Genomic DNA, 17,113 nt, shown 5'->3' with positions numbered 1-17,113 from the left:
TTATGAGAATGTAACAGCTCACAAACACTTAGCAAAAACACAAAGACAGGTGGAACTCATGCATGAGTAAATCTACTATTTAAAAGCGCGATCGTGGCTCAAGAGTTAGCAGTTCGTCTTGTAATCGGAAGGTTGCCGGTTCGAGCCCCGGCTTGGACAGTCTCGTCGTTGTGTCTTTGGGCGAGACACTTCACCTACTGGTGATGGCCAGAGGGGCCGACGGTGCGATATGGCAGCCTCGCTTCTGTCAGTCTGCCCCTGTGACTACAACTGTAGCCTCCACCAGTGTGTGGATGTGAGAGTGAATGAATAGTGGAATTGTAAAAGCGCTTTGAGGGTCCCGAAAAGCGCTATATAAATGCAATCCATTATTATTATAAAACAAAGTGTAAAAGAAGGGCTACAATGCAGTTTGCCATTCTCTTAACTCTGTTTTCTTGTTTGACTGCCTTTTGACTTTTTATTTCATTTTTCCTTTGAAGTCCATTCTATTCAGTTTCAATTCAATTTTATTTATACAGTGCCAAATCACAACAACAGTCGCTTCAAGGTGCTTTATATTTTAAGGCTTCAGTAATACAAAGAAAACAGAGAAAACCCCAACAATCATATGACCCTCTATGAGCAAGAACTTTGGCACCAGTGAGAAGGAAAAACTCCTTTTTAACAGGAAGAAACCTCCGGCAGCACCAGGCTCAGAGAGGGGCGGCCATCTGCGGTTGACCGGCTGGGGGGAGAAAGGAAGACAGGGCAAAAGCACGCTGTGGAAGAGAGCCAGATATTAATAACGACTAATAACTGAATAAAGAATGGTGTATCAGTATCAGTCTGATTCCAAGTATTTGCTGGGATCAGAGTGATTTGATATTTTCAAGAAAATTGATTAGTTACAATGTCCTAGAGGGGCAGGAAAAGAACAACAATTATCAAAAATGAAAATAAAGTACACGGTTAGTGTCTGAGTAACCCACGGCAGTGCCCCAGCATGCACAACTGTGAAACTGAGGCAACTAAATTCAGCCGTCACCCACTGTGGTTACACAGCTGTTCTTTTCCAACGTCATTATGTTCATTTCCACTTAGTGAATAAGAAGTAAAGGGCCTGCTAATTTTCTTTATGTTGTATCAGTTTAAATGTTTGCTGTATGTACAGGAAAAATGCAAAAAAGTCATTTATATACAACAAGTGTTCTTCGACTGCACTGGGGTACGACAGGTTAAAGCAACTTTTTGCTAAACTATAAAACAAACGCTCTTTACTGTGATTTTTAGTAAAAAATTGAAGGTCACAAGCTAATTCATCATTAGCTGCATGCTATCAGGCGTCTATGGCCTCGTTAGGCTTAAATATTAGAAGTTAGTTACTGTGTCAGCTCCCTGAATCCAGAATTGAATTTAAAGTCCTCCTCCTGATATACAGAGGCATAATTCGCCATCATGTCTTAACGATCGTCATATTAAATGGCAGAAACAATTCTGTGCATGATTCTCCTCTTATCTGCTTTGGTGCAAATAATTTTTTTTTAACTTACTTTGAAAAATCCTGGTAAACATGATTGAACCTTTGCCTCGCGTTTGATAATTAAAGGGTTCGCCTTAAAACTGGTGCATTAACTAAAATCTGAAATTATTCTTCTGAATTATACTTGGACACTGTACTCAGCCACCCAGCATTTATGTTTCTATGGAAACATTGTAACATATATCCAAAATACTTTACTAGCAGCATATACCTTTATTCAAAATATTTTGTGGTTTCAACTCATACAATACTAGAAGTAATTTATCTACTATTCTTGTTTTATTCATTTATAAATTTCAGTGCACTATATGAACATCATTAACCTGAGCCCCCATATTAAAATTTAAAATTAAACCTTTCCTGCCAGAGGTCTCTTCCTGCTAAAAGGAAGTTCTTTTCCCCCACCATCACCAAGTGCCTATTCACAGGTTACCATGGAGTGTTGAAGTTACTTATTTCTTCTTGGTTATAAAATTTGTCCACATTCTTTATGGTATTATGTGCCCCTAAAGATTCCCTTGTGTGAATGCGATTACATAATTTCACCTGTATGAAATTCAATTGCATAACAAAGAACTCTTGGGAGGGGAAAAACAAGAAAAATGCAAATATCACTCGAACAAGAATTCTTATTTTATTGACTAAATCTCAGCTTACAGGAAGACAGTTGAATTGCAAAGACAGAACCGGGTACAAGTTCTAGTGCTGTGGTCATCTACTCACTAAAACTCCACAAAAACCATGATGCTTTGAAATACAGCTATGTCACCGGACAGAAAGACACTGGAACGCCATTACAGCACGTCACAATATGAATAGGATGAGGAGGCAGCGGTGGCTGACTCAGACGCTGGGAGGGATCAAGGGGAAGGTGGCGTATGACAAATGCACATCTCACTTTCTAGTTTTGTGTCACTCATCTTCTCTCCCAGCTTGTGAACGGATGTGTCCTCGTCTGCAGCGTACTGTATACTGCACTGGTATTTCATCTGAGCACAGTGCTTGTACCACAAGTTCTAGTGAATCATTTACTATCTTAAAATTATTCTGATAGGAAACTACAGCAGTACGGGGCGTGTCTTTCAAAATAAAGATTTACTTTTTGGTATTTTGATATTCTGTGTTTTGCTTGCTAACTCATAAAACAGGGACTGCAACTGATCATCATTCATTCATTAGAAATAACATCCTGTTGGCTAATTGTCTATAACTAACAACAGCAGTTACTTTGGATTGTTAGGTTAGACTGGAGGTTTGGGTATAATGTTTTATAAGACAACGTGATAAAAAGTCAAATTTTCTGTTTTAAAGAATGTTGGCAAGACGATGCTAAAACATCTGACTTTACCAATAGCTCTGTCTCCACTATCAAAATGTTAGCTAGCTAATTTAGCTACGGATGGTTCCATGCTTGGAAAAAAGAAGCAAGGCTAAAGAAGAAAATTGAATATTTCAATTTCAAAATACGCGACATAATTAAAATTTTACTTGTGTAAAAAGCAACATCAGGCTATTCTTACATTAGGGGTATGATAAGCTAATGTTGATCTCTTTACTAATGCAAGAGAATAATTCAGAAAAATCAAGCTGAATGACACCAAACTAAGACAGCTTAAAAACACTGAATTCAGGGGTTGTTTGACACAGATGAAAAAAATCCCGGATCCTGTTTGCTAAACACAATTTTCAAAACTCAACTGCCTACATAGCATAAAAGTAAAGGGAACCTTTTATTCATTTTCATGTCTTTGTCATAAACATACTGTTACAGTGTTAGATACTCATATTAATGATGCTTAGATAGTGAGGTCTTTGGATGTATAATGCCTGTGAGCTGAAAACTACCTTAAAACTTGTTTTAAACACTCAGGTTCTGATAGCTACCCTTGGATCAATATGATGTCACGAGAGGGAGGTGATATACTCAATACAGTCATCCCAGGAACATAGCTTTAGCTGCAGACACTGTCATCCCACCTGTCTGCTATTCAAACCTTCTGTTTACAATCGGCAGCCAATCAGAAGAAAGTTGTCTTAGAGGGGAGGAGCTAAAGTAGCTCGTTTCAGTTTAAAATAAATAACAATTACTTTGAAAGGAGCAGAATAGGTCCCCTTTAGTTATAGCAAATCTAAACTTAGCTTAAAGGAAAATGAAATATTGTAGAGCAGCATGAGAGCCTGTGTAGCCCAGAATGTGCCAAAGAAACAAAGGCTCTATTAGGGCCATTTTTTGTGTTTGAAATGAGGTGAAAGCCACCAGAAGTTGTATTGAGCTGCTGGCAATCTGCAGTCTTATCATTTAATATCACCGAGCCCTACGTACTGGCCCTTTTACAGAAATAGTATTAAAGGTGGCCATGGTGTCCATGTCTGAAAAGTGAAACCATTAAAGAGGTGCTTTAAACCCAAACTGTTTATACTGACCACCAGGCGATGATCCCTGTGGCTAAAATAGGAATTCCAGCCATGTGTGGTAAATGGAAAAAAACATCATTCGTTTCACTTTGCAAATTTTTGTCAGAAAAGCGAATTATGGAGGCCATGCTCATTGGCCAGTGACTTGTGACTGACAAAACGCATAACATGGCTTCATAGTCAGATCCACCTCTGGCTTGACACATCTGCTTTCCAAGCAAGAGCAAAGTGGTGACGCTGAAAACACAAATTCACAAACCAATCAATAATAATGTCTACACTACTGGGAGACTGGTTTGGTGTCGGCTCTTTTTTACGTAACAAGAATTGTCAATAAAACCTCCCACGTGTCTCTATTTACAAGAATCCTCACGTTGCTTATCGTTGCACGTTGCCATGGGTGCTTCAAGCACGTCACGTTTATTTGGGAAGAGCGCGAATGTTGAAAGATGGTTTCGGAGTGAACGCTGCAAAGGAACAATGACGCGATGAGGTAATGTGGCTTCATACGGTCATGCCAGTGTGGGATGTGCTTGGGCTCGCACGGTTTACTCCGCACAGCACAGCGCTGCTTGAAGTTGACAGATGGGGAGCAGTGTCCGCATCAGGACCGTCCTTTGTTCTGAATCAGGAGGCTGCCGATGAGGTCAGAGATTGTCACAAGATGCAGTTATTTACTCTCTCGCTGATCCAACGCATCATGCGGAGGGGCTGAGCTGGTCCTCTGTCAGATCCGAGCTGAGGCTACTGACGTGTTGTTTGTCACCGGTACACTAACTACAACTATAGAGTGCTACAGCCTGTGACGGGATAAACACTGAGCAGTTTTTCACAAGAGGGCTTTAGCACATACAGTTTCATGCAGTTTATGTCTGAAAAGCAACACAGAGAACATCCATTCACACACTACGCATGATCCACCCCCCCAAAGAAAAATAATTCAATTGATATTCATGAAGTCAAAAAGGAATGGATTAGTTTTGTTGTTGTTTTTTAAATCCAAAAGCAAAACATTTAAGTCCCTACATTTGATTCAAATTCAAATCTCTCGCTCTGTCTTCATGCTTAGCTTTTTTTTAGTTCCTGAAGGTGGTGAGATGAGCACACAACATTAATAGCATTACAAATACATCACACTGGTTAGAAACTAAGTAAGTATATTCAGATTTTTTTTCTTTTAGCCCTAGGATGTCTCAAGAGGTCATAACAGCAATATTCACTCTGGGACATGATGCAAGAAATTGTGCTACTGCAAAAAAAAAAATCACATCACAACATTTTACCTTTTTTTTCCTCCTAAAGCCAGTTCAGATTCGAAGTTTGAATTACTCGTCATGCAGTTTATAAAAAGTGACTCTTGAGTGTTTGCTTTTTTCCCCCTGCACTTAATTGGAACAGATCATTTTTCTTTTTCAGACAAAGTTTAAAAGAAAACACATTTTTAAGTGAAGGTCTGGATGAAAACGTGAGCAAAGCAGACAGATCTTTTTCTTGTTCTCTTTTGGAAAAAACGCTTCAAAGGAACATCATACAAACGGAATTTCAGGAGTGAGTAGAAAAAAGTCTTCCAACTGTGAAGTAGATATGTTCATGGTGAAGAGCAGAGACATCGCACGCATTCGCTCCATCTAGTCTGAGATGAAGGAAAGCTGTAGATCATCTCACATAATGCGCAAGTATTCAGTATGTACAGCAGCATACCACACCTGTTACACAGCTATACCTCAACACCATATCACAATGCTGAATCGAATGGGAAACAAAGAGAGCTACCTTACAAAAAAATAGAAAAAATAGATTGTGTAGTCTTTTTTTTTATTCTTTTTTTTAAAGATTCAAATAAATAATAAAATTCTCAAAGAAATATTAAACTACTTGTTTTAGATTCAAACGCACGGCGACGCACACGGACACATTCACACTTTCATATTCTTGTTACAAGTAAAACACTGAAACCACGGCTCAGTCAGTCTTTTTATCTTGTAAGGTGTTAGCTTGAGCTCTGTTTCGGTCAAAAACACGAATCTTTTGTCCCTTGGCTTCTTAAAAAAAAACTTCTTATCAGTGTTGAAGAGATCACGAGGAGTTCTGCCCAACTCCTGCTGACTTTTTTATCTTTTTATGTTATTTTAATTCATTTTTTTTGCTGCAAGTATTGCTTTAAGGAATATATTTTGGTCTTCTTGTCAGATCGATTTAGTGGTGAAATCTCTAATGTAGCGTTTTTTTCTTCATTTTTCTACACTTGCATTTTGAACGTGTCCTTGAATTCCAAGTGTTAAAACAGGACATTCGACCAATCATGAGGAATGTGTGCGTTCTACAAAGACGTCCTCGGAAGTCCTCCGGCGCGTGTGTGTCTGCGCTCTTCCTTTCCCACAATGTTTAAAACAGGAGACGTGTTAGTGCTTTGTTATCGCTTTGTTTCTTTTCCCATGCATGAACATCTACGTGGTTGGATGAGAGGTATAAAAGTGTGTGCCGGTGAGCCCTGACATGCTCAGACGCAGATTTCTATGGGTGTCGGCACTAGCATGCGGCCGCCAGGTGAGCCGTTTTCTCGGGGCATTCGATCGTAGCTGTTGGTGGATGACACGGAGCTGTTGGTGGAGACGGACACGAAATGGTGGCCCCCGCCGGGTTCCATCATCCCTCCTTTGGCCCCGCTGCCTCCGCTCCCCCTCTTCACCGCCACTGGCAACATGGGAGAGAGGGGCGACACTGGGGAGCGAGGTGACAGAGTCTGCTGCTTCATCCTCTCCACGAGATGCTCCTCGTCTTCTTCCCCGGACGATGATGACGAGATTGTGCCGTCCACCTCCCCACGGACTCCTCCTCCACCTCCTCCGCCGCCGCCGCCTCCGCCACTAACTCTTTCGCCGCCACCTCCAGCAACCATGTTGCCGTTGTTGTTATCGTTCTCCGCGTCTAACATCCAGGAGTGGCTGAAGTACCCGAACACTTCTTTGACGGAGCAGCGGCGGTCCTGCTCCACCGATAGCAGGCGGCGGAACATGCGAAGGGCCTGCTCGGTGAAGCGCCTCCACTGCGACGGCACCGTGTTCGTCCTCCTCCTCTGCCAACGGATGAACTCCTGGTAGAAAGAGTCAGAGGGGAGAGCCTTCTCCCAAGGGAAGTTACCAGTCAGCATGCAGAACAGCAGCACACCGAAGGCCCAGACGTCAGTGCTGTAGTCCACGCAGAAGCCCTCGTGGCGGGACACATCGCAGAGCTCCGGAGCTGTGTAGGGGATGGTGCCGCTCACCTGGAGGGAAAAACCAACAGGTTACAGTCACTGGAGGAAACGTGCGAATATAAAAGCGTACAAAACTCAAACACTACTCACTCTTTTCACTGGTGAGCCAGCCCGGCGAGTCATTCCGAAGTCAGAGAGCTTGACCTTGCGGCACTCTCGGTCAAAGATGAGGATGTTTTCAGGCTTAATGTCCCGATGGACCAGCTTCTTACAGTGCAGGTAGTCCAGAGCGATGGCTACCTGGTGTACACAGCGCTTTGCTACTGTTTCAGGAAGACCGACCTTGAGGGCCAAAGAAAGGAAAAGCACTATTTTATTCAGGGGATTTTACAGTTTTAAGCCAACTTTCTTCTGACTGTGGATCAGTAATCATCTGTATTACTATCGTTATCTGCGAATCAGCACCTGTGGAGGAATTATATCGAAGAGGTCTCCCGCCACGGCGTACTCCTGTGCAAACACGTAGTACTCGTCGGTCTCGAAGGCGATGCCAAACATGTTGATGATGAAGGGGCACGGAGACAGGTACAGGGAGATGCTGTACTCCCGTAGAAAAGACTTCAGCTTGGTTGTCTTCTTCTTCAGGAACTTCAGTGCCATTTTTGTACCTTTTGGGAAAAATACAGATGTTTTTTTTACAGATGCACAAAAAAACCAGTTTTTGTATCACGACTTTACTGAGGTATTATTTTAAATTACTCACTTATTTAGATTTTGTTGAGGCTTAAAGTTAAACCCCTGTGCTGATTGGAGTGAACTGAAACTCTTTGAATTCAATTCAGCGTTATTTATGTCACTAAATCACAGCAACAGGGGCCTTAAGACGCTTTATATTGTTAGGTAAAGACAGAGAAAACCCCCGAAATCAGATGACCCCCTTCAAGCAAGCAATTGGTGACAGTGGAAAGGAAAAACTCCCTTTTAACAGGAAGAAACCTCCAGCAGAATTAGGCTCAGGGAGGCGCAGCCATCTGCCATGACCAGTTGGGGGTGTTGTCGTCTATCCAAGAAGACCGTGCTTGAGATTTCTGCTATTTTAATTATTAGTCTGTAACTTTTCACTAAGGAGGTTTCTGTCTGTACATTTATGAATGCAGTTATTTAACCAAGCTTGCAATTTAGCATTCCATCCACTAATCTAACTATTAACACTTCTGTCTAAACAAAGGGACATCTCATTAGGAGCCAAAAGCAAAATTACACTTAAGGTGCAGAGACCAAAACAAAAAGGTGACAGCGCAATCACTTAAGACGTCATGTACTCTGTGGTGGTCCCTTACCTCTGATCTTGTGAATGACCAGATCCACCTTGCCATAGGTTCCCTTGCCCAGCTCTCTGATCACCTCGTAGTACTTGTTGACCTCTAGTCTCTCCAAATTTTGGGCAGCAATCAGCTGCAGCTCATCCAGGATGTCCATGTTGGCTCGAGAAACCAGCGGAGAGGAGGTCATGGTGCGGACTGCTTCAGGGTGCAAAAAAAACTGACTCGGGTAGGACAGGAGCAGCAATAGCAGCTAACAGCTGGTGTCACTGTACAGAAAGAAGAGAGGAGAAACATTTTGAAAACTGCTTCATCCTTCTACTCTTCCTCATTTCAAGTACAACAAGTTGGCTGTGATAGGACGGGCACACGAAGAGAAAAACAGGCTCTCGTCCTCTTGTGGGACCAAAACAGGAGCATGTCATATGTGATGTTTGTGTTGCATTCCAAGGTCGGCAATGCACAGCACGCTGTCGACACCGGAGCTCACAGCGTGCTGCTCTGATCTGCAGTGTGATAGCCGCTGAAAATGCTAATTATCTGCAGTGAAGGCTTAAGTAATTCTAAATGCTACTCGCCAAGGGGGATACCAGAGCTGAGCTGTGAGCTGAGTCACACACACACACACACACACACACACACACACACACACACACACACACACAGGCAGCCAATAACAGTCCTTTCTAGAAAATCCAATTCCTGCTGCAGTGTGATTATTCTTAGTGATTGCTTCCCTTTTTTCTCTTCCTGAGCGGCTGGACCTGCCAAGCACTGACCCTCACTGATCCAGGCGAATGTGGAGGAACTATAGGAGCGCGCGCACACACACACACACACACACACACACACACACACACACACACACACACACACACACACACACACACTCGTTACACAACCCGAGGTGCTGGAAAGCAGCCACTCTATATGAGCAGACACTTGGATTGGCTTTATATCTACAGCAGCCTCCTCATCATCAACACACTCGCCTGCCATTCCATGTACTTCACATATCTCATATTCTCCGCACACATCCACAGATGGATAACATTTCATTGCACAGTCTGGTTTTAGATGCAGAAAGTAACATTCAGTTGTATGCATCACAACGTTAAGTTGCCAACTATGTGATCAAACACACACACACGCAGCAATGTGCTACTTTACAGTTTTTTCTGAATGCTTAAACCCTAACTGTGATTCCTGTAGCACAATCTCTAAAACTATTCAGACTTATAGCAAAACCACTCACTGAGTTTGCAAAACTAAAAGCACAAAAACTGCTTTGCACTCAGTTTGCAATTTTGTAACACACACTTTGCAAAACTGTAGGCACAATTCACTGCACAACACTCAATTACCAAATTTCCAACACACTCCTAGCAAAAGTATACACATGTATGGCTATCATTAACACTAATTTGCCAACTGTCTGGCACACTTTCACATGTGAAAACTTTTTTAGATAATTAGTTCACTTTGCAATCAGCCTAAGCACTATAATACAGGTAAGCTGTGTGTGCGGAGTACAATGGAGGGAGCAGAAAGAGTGAGAAGTAGAGGAGGCCGAGGAAGAGGACGTGGAGGTGAAGAAGTAGGATGAAGAGGACGACAAGGACAAGGAGGAGCAAGAGGTTGACGAGGAGGGGGCAGAGGAAGATGAGGAGGGGGGAGAGGAAGGGTAGGAAGAGTAAGAAATAGAATTGCTGATGACATCAGAGCTACAATAGTGGACCATGTAATCAACCGTGGAATGACCCTGAGGGTAGCTGGCCAACGGGTCCAGCCTAACTCGAGCCGCTACACTGTAGCAAGTACCATAAGGACATCTTGAAATGAGAATCGGTGAGTACAGTCACTTCGCACAAAGATTTGTAGCACTGCCATATGCCAATGAGAAACACACCAATACCATTGATGTAAAAATACTGAAATTGTTACTTTACAGAATTGCTAGATGACCAGATGCTGGGGGCAGAGGAAGCATGTTCACTGCAGACCAAGTAACCCATAGAGTCATTATGGCGATTGCAAATAATCCTATACTTGGAAATAAACACTTGTGTTTGTTTTGATGTGTTTGAATAAACAGCAGTACTTGAAGTTTGGATTCCTCTATGCTTATGGATCTATGACAGAAGTAGCTCAAACTGACATAGCCTACCTTGTGCACAGAGGAAGCAAAAGCCAGATGTGTTTTGTATTCATACCATCAGTGTGCAGTTGGCGCATTGTGTGCTTAGTAGATGATGGCTTGTGTGTACTGTTTGATACGGAAACACCATTTTTACGAAGAGTTAATCTAGCTGTGTTTGCTTTTGCAAGAGAACTACAATGTTTTGATTATTGGGTGACAGGTTTTCTTATTTGTGTGAAGAGTTTTGCAAAATTAGCCAATAGTTACAATAAATGTGCTTAAGCAATCAGAAAAAACTGTAAGTACCCCGTCGCCCCTCCACAGACCTCTGCGTTCTCTGTGGGAGTGTAATCTTTTTTGCGTGTGAAGCGGACAGGAAGAGAGGCTGACGGCAGCAGGTGAGGAGAGATGAGTCAGTTTGGGTGATAAATGGCAGCGCAGAGAGGATGTACTGTATCTCTCTCTCTCCTCTAAATAAAAGCTCTTGGGTGCATGTGATAAAAACACACATGCACAGGAGGGAGTTGTAAACAGAAGAGACCGTTTGTTTCTGCCGGGGATCAGAAGTGCTTACTGTAGCACTGCAGGATTGTGCCTCGTTCTTTTTCTGAGTGTGCGTTTGGCTCTGGTATGTTATCACGATAACATTCATAAACGTACAATGTATATTCAGTCAATAATAACTACTTAAAGCTGCAAATTCAACCAAGCTAGCTGTTTTGAGTGAAAACTGGGGCAGTAAATTTGAACTTTTCCATTTTTTTTCCATTTAGCTCCATCAAAAAGCGCTAAATAACTGAATAAACAGTTTAAACTGATTTTCCAATAACTAATTAATTATTTTACAACAAGAATTACAGTTATGAGTAAATAGTGATATAGTGATTTAAGTGTTGCTAACAGTGTTATCTCTCTGTAGATGAGGAACCCAGATAAGCCACAGATATTGACACTCTGCAATGCTTAGAGCTAATTAGCACCAGTTAGCAAGCGCTAATGAGTCCTAAAGATGCTAACAGCTACCACAAAGATGGAAAGGGATTGTATTTCTCACATTGTTGTAGTTCTATCCTTTATAATATAAAGTGCCACTGTTTGAATAAAACCAAACTAGATTTAAACATGCAAAAAGACGTGCTGTGGTGGTTTGTACCATCGCGTCACAGCAAGACGTTTCTGGGTTCAACTCCACGGGGCAGCTTGGACTTTTCTGGAGCTTTTTGGTTTCCCCCCACAGACATGCATGGTGAGTTAATGGGTGAATCAAATTTTTATCTAAATGGATAAAAAACTAAAGTTGTGGACGCAGTAAACATGTTGCAAAAAAGGAGGAAACATGCACACTATTTGGCACCAAGTGTATCTTCAGAAAAATGGGAATTACAGTGGCTGTGAAGATAGCACATATGACCCAGGCTGACAAAAAGGCCCAGTAATCATCTCCTGAACCCGTATCTATTAATGCCATTGTACTGGTTCAGTTGTCCAGCACAGTCTGCAGACCTTTAACGACTGGCTAATGTGATTTAACTTATTTCGTACCTCTTTACTCAGGACGCCCTGGAAAGCAATATTAATACTGAATTGATTTCTGCCTTAGGTCTGATGATCTTGACTAGATTGAGTCCCTAATCATTTTAAGCATAACCGGATTAACGCACTTCCACTGTGCTCGACCAATTCGTTTAATGGAGCCAAACTTCCAGCCCGATTTCATTAGGTGTACACAACCAGGAGAGAGCACGGAGCGAATTTCAGCTTTGAGAATAAACTGGTTTCATAAAATCAAAGTAAAAGGAAAATTTTGACAAGGTACAGCAGCTTGTGTGGTTAGTTGCAGCAGTGATCTTCAAACTGTTCCCACAGCTCTTATTAGCAGATCTAAAGCTTAAGTTTTTCCAGCTAGTATGTGCAAAAAAAAGTCTGTGATGTAGGTCAAGCTACAGTCTCAAAGTTCAGAAGATTCTGCATCTTTATATATTTAATATTCACATCAAGATGGTGTGTGCGTGTGTAGACCAGACAATCCCAGCATTCATCACACTCTGCCTTTATCTAACACACTCTGTTTTCAGGTCTTTTTTTCCTTTTCCAGCTTCTATAGACCTGTGTGTTTTTTGGCCTGCTGCTGTATGCGTGTGCTTTCGTTTACCACAGCTAAAACTGCATCTGTATTTGTATAGAAGCAGTAAGACTCGTGTAGCTCAGTGAGTCATCAGGCCAGGATAAATGTCGGCTCTCCGTGTGGAGGGGAAGTCTGCAGTCCCACTGTGTGAGTGTATCACATAGGCTCACCTTTAACAATAGAAACAACTCGATGCAAAAGCAGCTGCGTGTCGCAAGTGCTTTGCATCGCTGGTAGGAACAACTGCAGAGCAGCTGGATGGGTAAAATGAGATGATCAAAAGGGTTCAAATTTGGTATTTTCCCTGCAGCTCACGTTCAAATAATGCTGGGAAACTTTTCAGGATGAGGTGAAGGAGAATGGCAGCCTCTGTCTCACACCACTGTTGTTGTACTTTTTGGTGTTTAGGAGTATAAATACATAAACAGATGTATTAAGTTAGGGGCAACTGCATACCACATACTGTAAGTTTATACAAAGTTATCTAAGGTTGAAATAAGCCTTTCACATATTAATTATTTGTTGTAATCATCTTCAACATTCGCTCCACTACACATTATTATACACATTGTTCATTTTCCCCAAAGCATATCATTGATCTATTCATCTCAAAGCGAATTAATCGTCAACAATTGCTATAATTGTTTAATATTTAATAAATTATTCGACAAGCACAAATAAGAACCACACGCTGAGTCCAGTGTATTATTGTGAAAGGAATATTTCTGGTTCTTTTTATACAATGTGAAGATGCTAACCTGAGTCATGGTAAATTCAGATTGTCTGGTCTCTAGTTTGGGACAGTTTTATGCTAAACCTAAAAAGTCAGTTGACAGATTGATGCTTGTGTCAGTCCTCCTTTCCTGCAGACTGTTCTCTCCGACAGCCTGCAAAATTCAACGTTCTGGGAACAGACACAAAATACAGCATGTTCCTTTCAGCTGACCACATCCCCCCAGCCCTCCCCACTCGCTCAACACTGACCCTCTGTGCCACCAGGTTTAACACTCTGTGGAAACAGAGCAGCGACCAGGGGCCGCAGCTGACTAAATCCCAGACTGCTTATGCAACCAGCGGGCCGAGCCGGAGCACATTCGACGAGCCAAGGCAACGATCACAGCCACGTCCACCCCCACTGATGCAGCCGCGCTGCCCTCCAACAATAACAGCTTAATTTTTTTGCATTTGAGTGACTGTTTCTATTCTCCTGATAGATGTGCTGCAAAGAAACACATTCCTGCCTTCCACGTGAGAAACTGCAGCAACAAAAATATTTAGCCTTTAAATGTTCTGGACACGTTTGATTTGTCTTCTATTTATTGAAAAAAAGCTGCTGACTGCTGCACACGCACATAATCAAAGTGACTGTGTGTAAATGTGCACTGGCAGGGAGCAGAGGGAGGCCAGCAGCAAAACACCAGTCAGTGTGTGTGTGTGTGTGTGTGTGTGTGTGTGTGTGTGTGTGTGTGTGTGTGTGTGTGTGTGTGTGTGTGTGTGTGTGTGTGTGTGTGTGTGTGGAAAGTGAACAAAAACAGAATGTGGTTGCCAAAATCTCTAGTACCTACTTATATTACAGCTCCTCAGCAGTAGATATTTACACCTTAGTTTGATTTTACAGATTTTATTTAGAACGTTTTAAAGGCCTGAAATCAAAATCAAGCAAATTTTACTAATAAAATAAATAAATAATAATAATATTTTTAAAAGGGATCAAAAAGAACAGTAAATAATACAAATTGAAATACTAAAAGTAAAAGAGATGCACTTGGAGAAATTTAAAAAAATATATGTTGCTGGTTATTTTTGGAGTTTGGGGGACAAGAAAGCTCTGTCGCCTGTACGAGCCAGTTGGGAATTCTGAATTACTAGAAGGTGCTGATCGACAGACCTAAGTGAGAGGCATAGGACAACTAAAGGATTTGATAGTTAACGTAGGCGAGCCCGTGTAAACACTTACACGCAAGCAACAATATTTTAAAATGAATCCTGTACTTCCCAGGAAACCAGTGTAATAGTTTAAGAATGGGTGAAGCTTCCGTGTATCTTTCAGGAGTCTAGCAGCTGCAGTCTGAACCAGCTGCAGACATGTTTTAAGTGTTTTGCTCAACCCAACATATAATAACTTGTAGTAATCCAATCTAGATCATGAAAAGAAAGAAGTTTTTAACTATATTTAATATCTTAATTTGAGAAAGCTGGCTATAACAACTGCTGTGATCTGTCTAATTAAGGAGATGAATCAAAGATAACACTCAGACTTTAAACCTGAGGTTTAAGAAATGAGTCTCAAGATCTAAAGGGATAGTGAAAAATGTAACTGGCTGCTTATTCGCCACAGGAATCACTAAAATTTCAGTTTTACCATCACAGGGTTGAGAGACGGGTTTAAGAGGGAGGTAAATCTGGGTTTCATCTGCAAAAAAGTAGTAAGGAACATGATGGGTTTTTAAAAAAAAAATAAACCCAAAAGGTGTGTGTACAACTGAAGTGGACCAAGAATGGAACCTTGAGGTACACCACTGGTTAAGGGGGTAGTTTTAGAAGAATAACTGCCAATGCTAATGGAAAACCACCTACAACTCAAATAAGACTTAAAACAGTTCAAAGCCATCCCACAAATAACAACACAATGAGTGTTCAAGATGTTGTAGTCCACTGTATCAAACACAGTGGTAAGATCCAGTAATATACGTACAGCATTAACTAGCATCAACAATAAACAGGAGATCACTGAAAACTCTTAACAGAGCAGATGCGATGAATTTGACTGAAAAACCTCACCAATATCATTGGTGCGTAAAACAGACGGCAGCAACAACTAGCTTAATTAGTATTTATGCTAACTAGGCTATATTCAGGGCTTCATCTTCATATTTAGCAAACAAAATTTAACTTGGTAATTTGATTTTTTAATCAAAATTGAATAAGGAAGATCTATCCTCTCAAAATCTTTATGGTAATACTGGTTATTTTCCATCTTCAACTAATTCAAATTCACCAGTCTTATCCATCAGTCGTCCTACCCGCATCTTCAAGCCAGTCAACCCAGTCCCTGTTCTTTAGAATCATTATTTAAACTCCTTCCCATCACCTCCTCATCTGGGTTATTCGGTCTACTTAAAGGTATGTGCTCACTCAGCTCTCCACCCGGCCCCTAGTTCAAGTTCAGCTGGCATCTCATCAACACAATATATAGGCACTGTGGATGAGCATTGAGGCATTGATTACATGATTTATCCAAAATAATGGCTTAGATCGGCTTGTATAGATTGGCTATAGGGCGTAACCCTTCATTTTTCTAAGCAAGTCCCCAAAATTGCCCAGTATAATCCAGCAAACATAGACAGCAGGTAGACCAGTCAGAATGTAAACATTCTGGTCTTGTATCATCCTCCAATCACTAAAGGCTTCAGCTTTCAGCAGGTCTGCATCGTCACCTGCAGTGTGTGTGCTCAGACAGCACTCACTGAAGGGACAACCACTGTCACTTTAGTGTAACAGAGCTTAGATAGCGGAAAGGAACAGACATGCATTAGCTCCTGCAGATACCTGACTGCCAACCCCCCTCCTCCACCCCTTCCTCCTCCTGCAAAAACACGGGATGCATAGTGGGGGTGAGAGAGGGCTTTTAGATGTTGTGTTGTGATCAATAATACAAATTCCACTACACAATCCGATACTGTAAACAACCTAAAATGCTTACAATCAATGATATTGTTGCTTGCTAGAGATCAATGACATTAGAAAATGTACATACAACATAGAGAAGAAATCACAGTTTTGTTTTCAGTGTGAACGCTGCTGTATGGCATTGGCCTAATGATGCACTGCATGCACACATCATAGCGGCACACACAGTAACGGAGCCTGGTCGGTCAGGGTGCAGGTGAGGATAAACGGTCAGCCCGGGTTTAATTCGCTACTCACCTTTCAGTTGATACCCATATGGAGACTGTGAAGTCCGCCCTGTCGGCCCAGGCTGCTACTGGTAAACACACAGGGAGATGTGAGCACATACTAAGACCAGGTGAGCCCAGAGAAACGTCTGATATCGGTGTCCAGCGACAAGCCTCCGAGCAGCGTCGGTGGATGTGGTGTCGAGCATCCTGCAGCCTCCTCCGGCTCTGCGTCCTATTGTCTCCGCATCGCTCTGTCCTCTAGGATGGGAGGAGAGCAGAGGCAGGGGAGGAGAGACAAAGCCCTCCCCCTCCTCGCTGGCCCGGCCAATCGCAGCGCTGCTCCGCTGGGAGCCGCCGCTGCTCGCTGTCTCCATACAGACTATGGTACATTCAGGGATGATGGGAAATCCAACTTCTTCCAAATACAGTCAAATAAATAAATATGTTACCAACAGATAGCTTGAACTGGATATTGGCTATTTTTAATAATAGCT

The 17,113-nt window shown here is 42.0% G+C and overlaps 1 protein-coding gene across 1 annotated transcript; it reads right to left on the bottom strand.

Moving 5' to 3' along the window:
- Positions 1 to 6,244: 6,244 nt before the first annotated feature.
- On the bottom strand, positions 6,245 to 16,911 carry bsk146 (brain specific kinase 146). The gene is made up of 5 exons (XM_026177388.2): positions 16,648 to 16,911; positions 8,474 to 8,724; positions 7,599 to 7,801; positions 7,284 to 7,475; positions 6,245 to 7,202 (listed from the first exon to the last, which is right to left on the bottom strand). The coding sequence occupies exons 2-5, from the start codon at positions 8,643 to 8,645 to the stop codon at positions 6,438 to 6,440; spliced, it is 1,332 nt and encodes a 443-aa protein (XP_026033173.2). The 5' UTR covers positions 8,646 to 8,724; positions 16,648 to 16,911; the 3' UTR covers positions 6,245 to 6,437.
- Positions 16,912 to 17,113: the final 202 nt, after the last annotated feature.

This window comes from Astatotilapia calliptera, chromosome 8 (assembly GCF_964374335.1).
Source record: "Astatotilapia calliptera chromosome 8, fAstCal68.1, whole genome shotgun sequence".
Classification (NCBI taxonomy): Eukaryota; Metazoa; Chordata; class Actinopteri; order Cichliformes; family Cichlidae; genus Astatotilapia; species Astatotilapia calliptera.
This window is presented reverse-complemented; position numbering and strand designations above follow the sequence as displayed.

Excerpts from the sequence above, each read along its gene's own strand:
- bsk146 (XM_026177388.2), bottom strand. The coding sequence starts at position 8,645 with ATGACCTCCTCTCCGCTGGTTTCTCGAGCCAACATGGACATCCTGGAT. Across the intron at positions 7,802-8,473 it reads GGTCATTCACAAGATCAGAG|GTACAAAAATGGCACTGAAG; the intron begins GTAAGGGACCAC and ends TTTTCCCAAAAG. Across the intron at positions 7,476-7,598 it reads TCGATATAATTCCTCCACAG|GTCGGTCTTCCTGAAACAGT; the intron begins GTGCTGATTCGC and ends TTGGCCCTCAAG.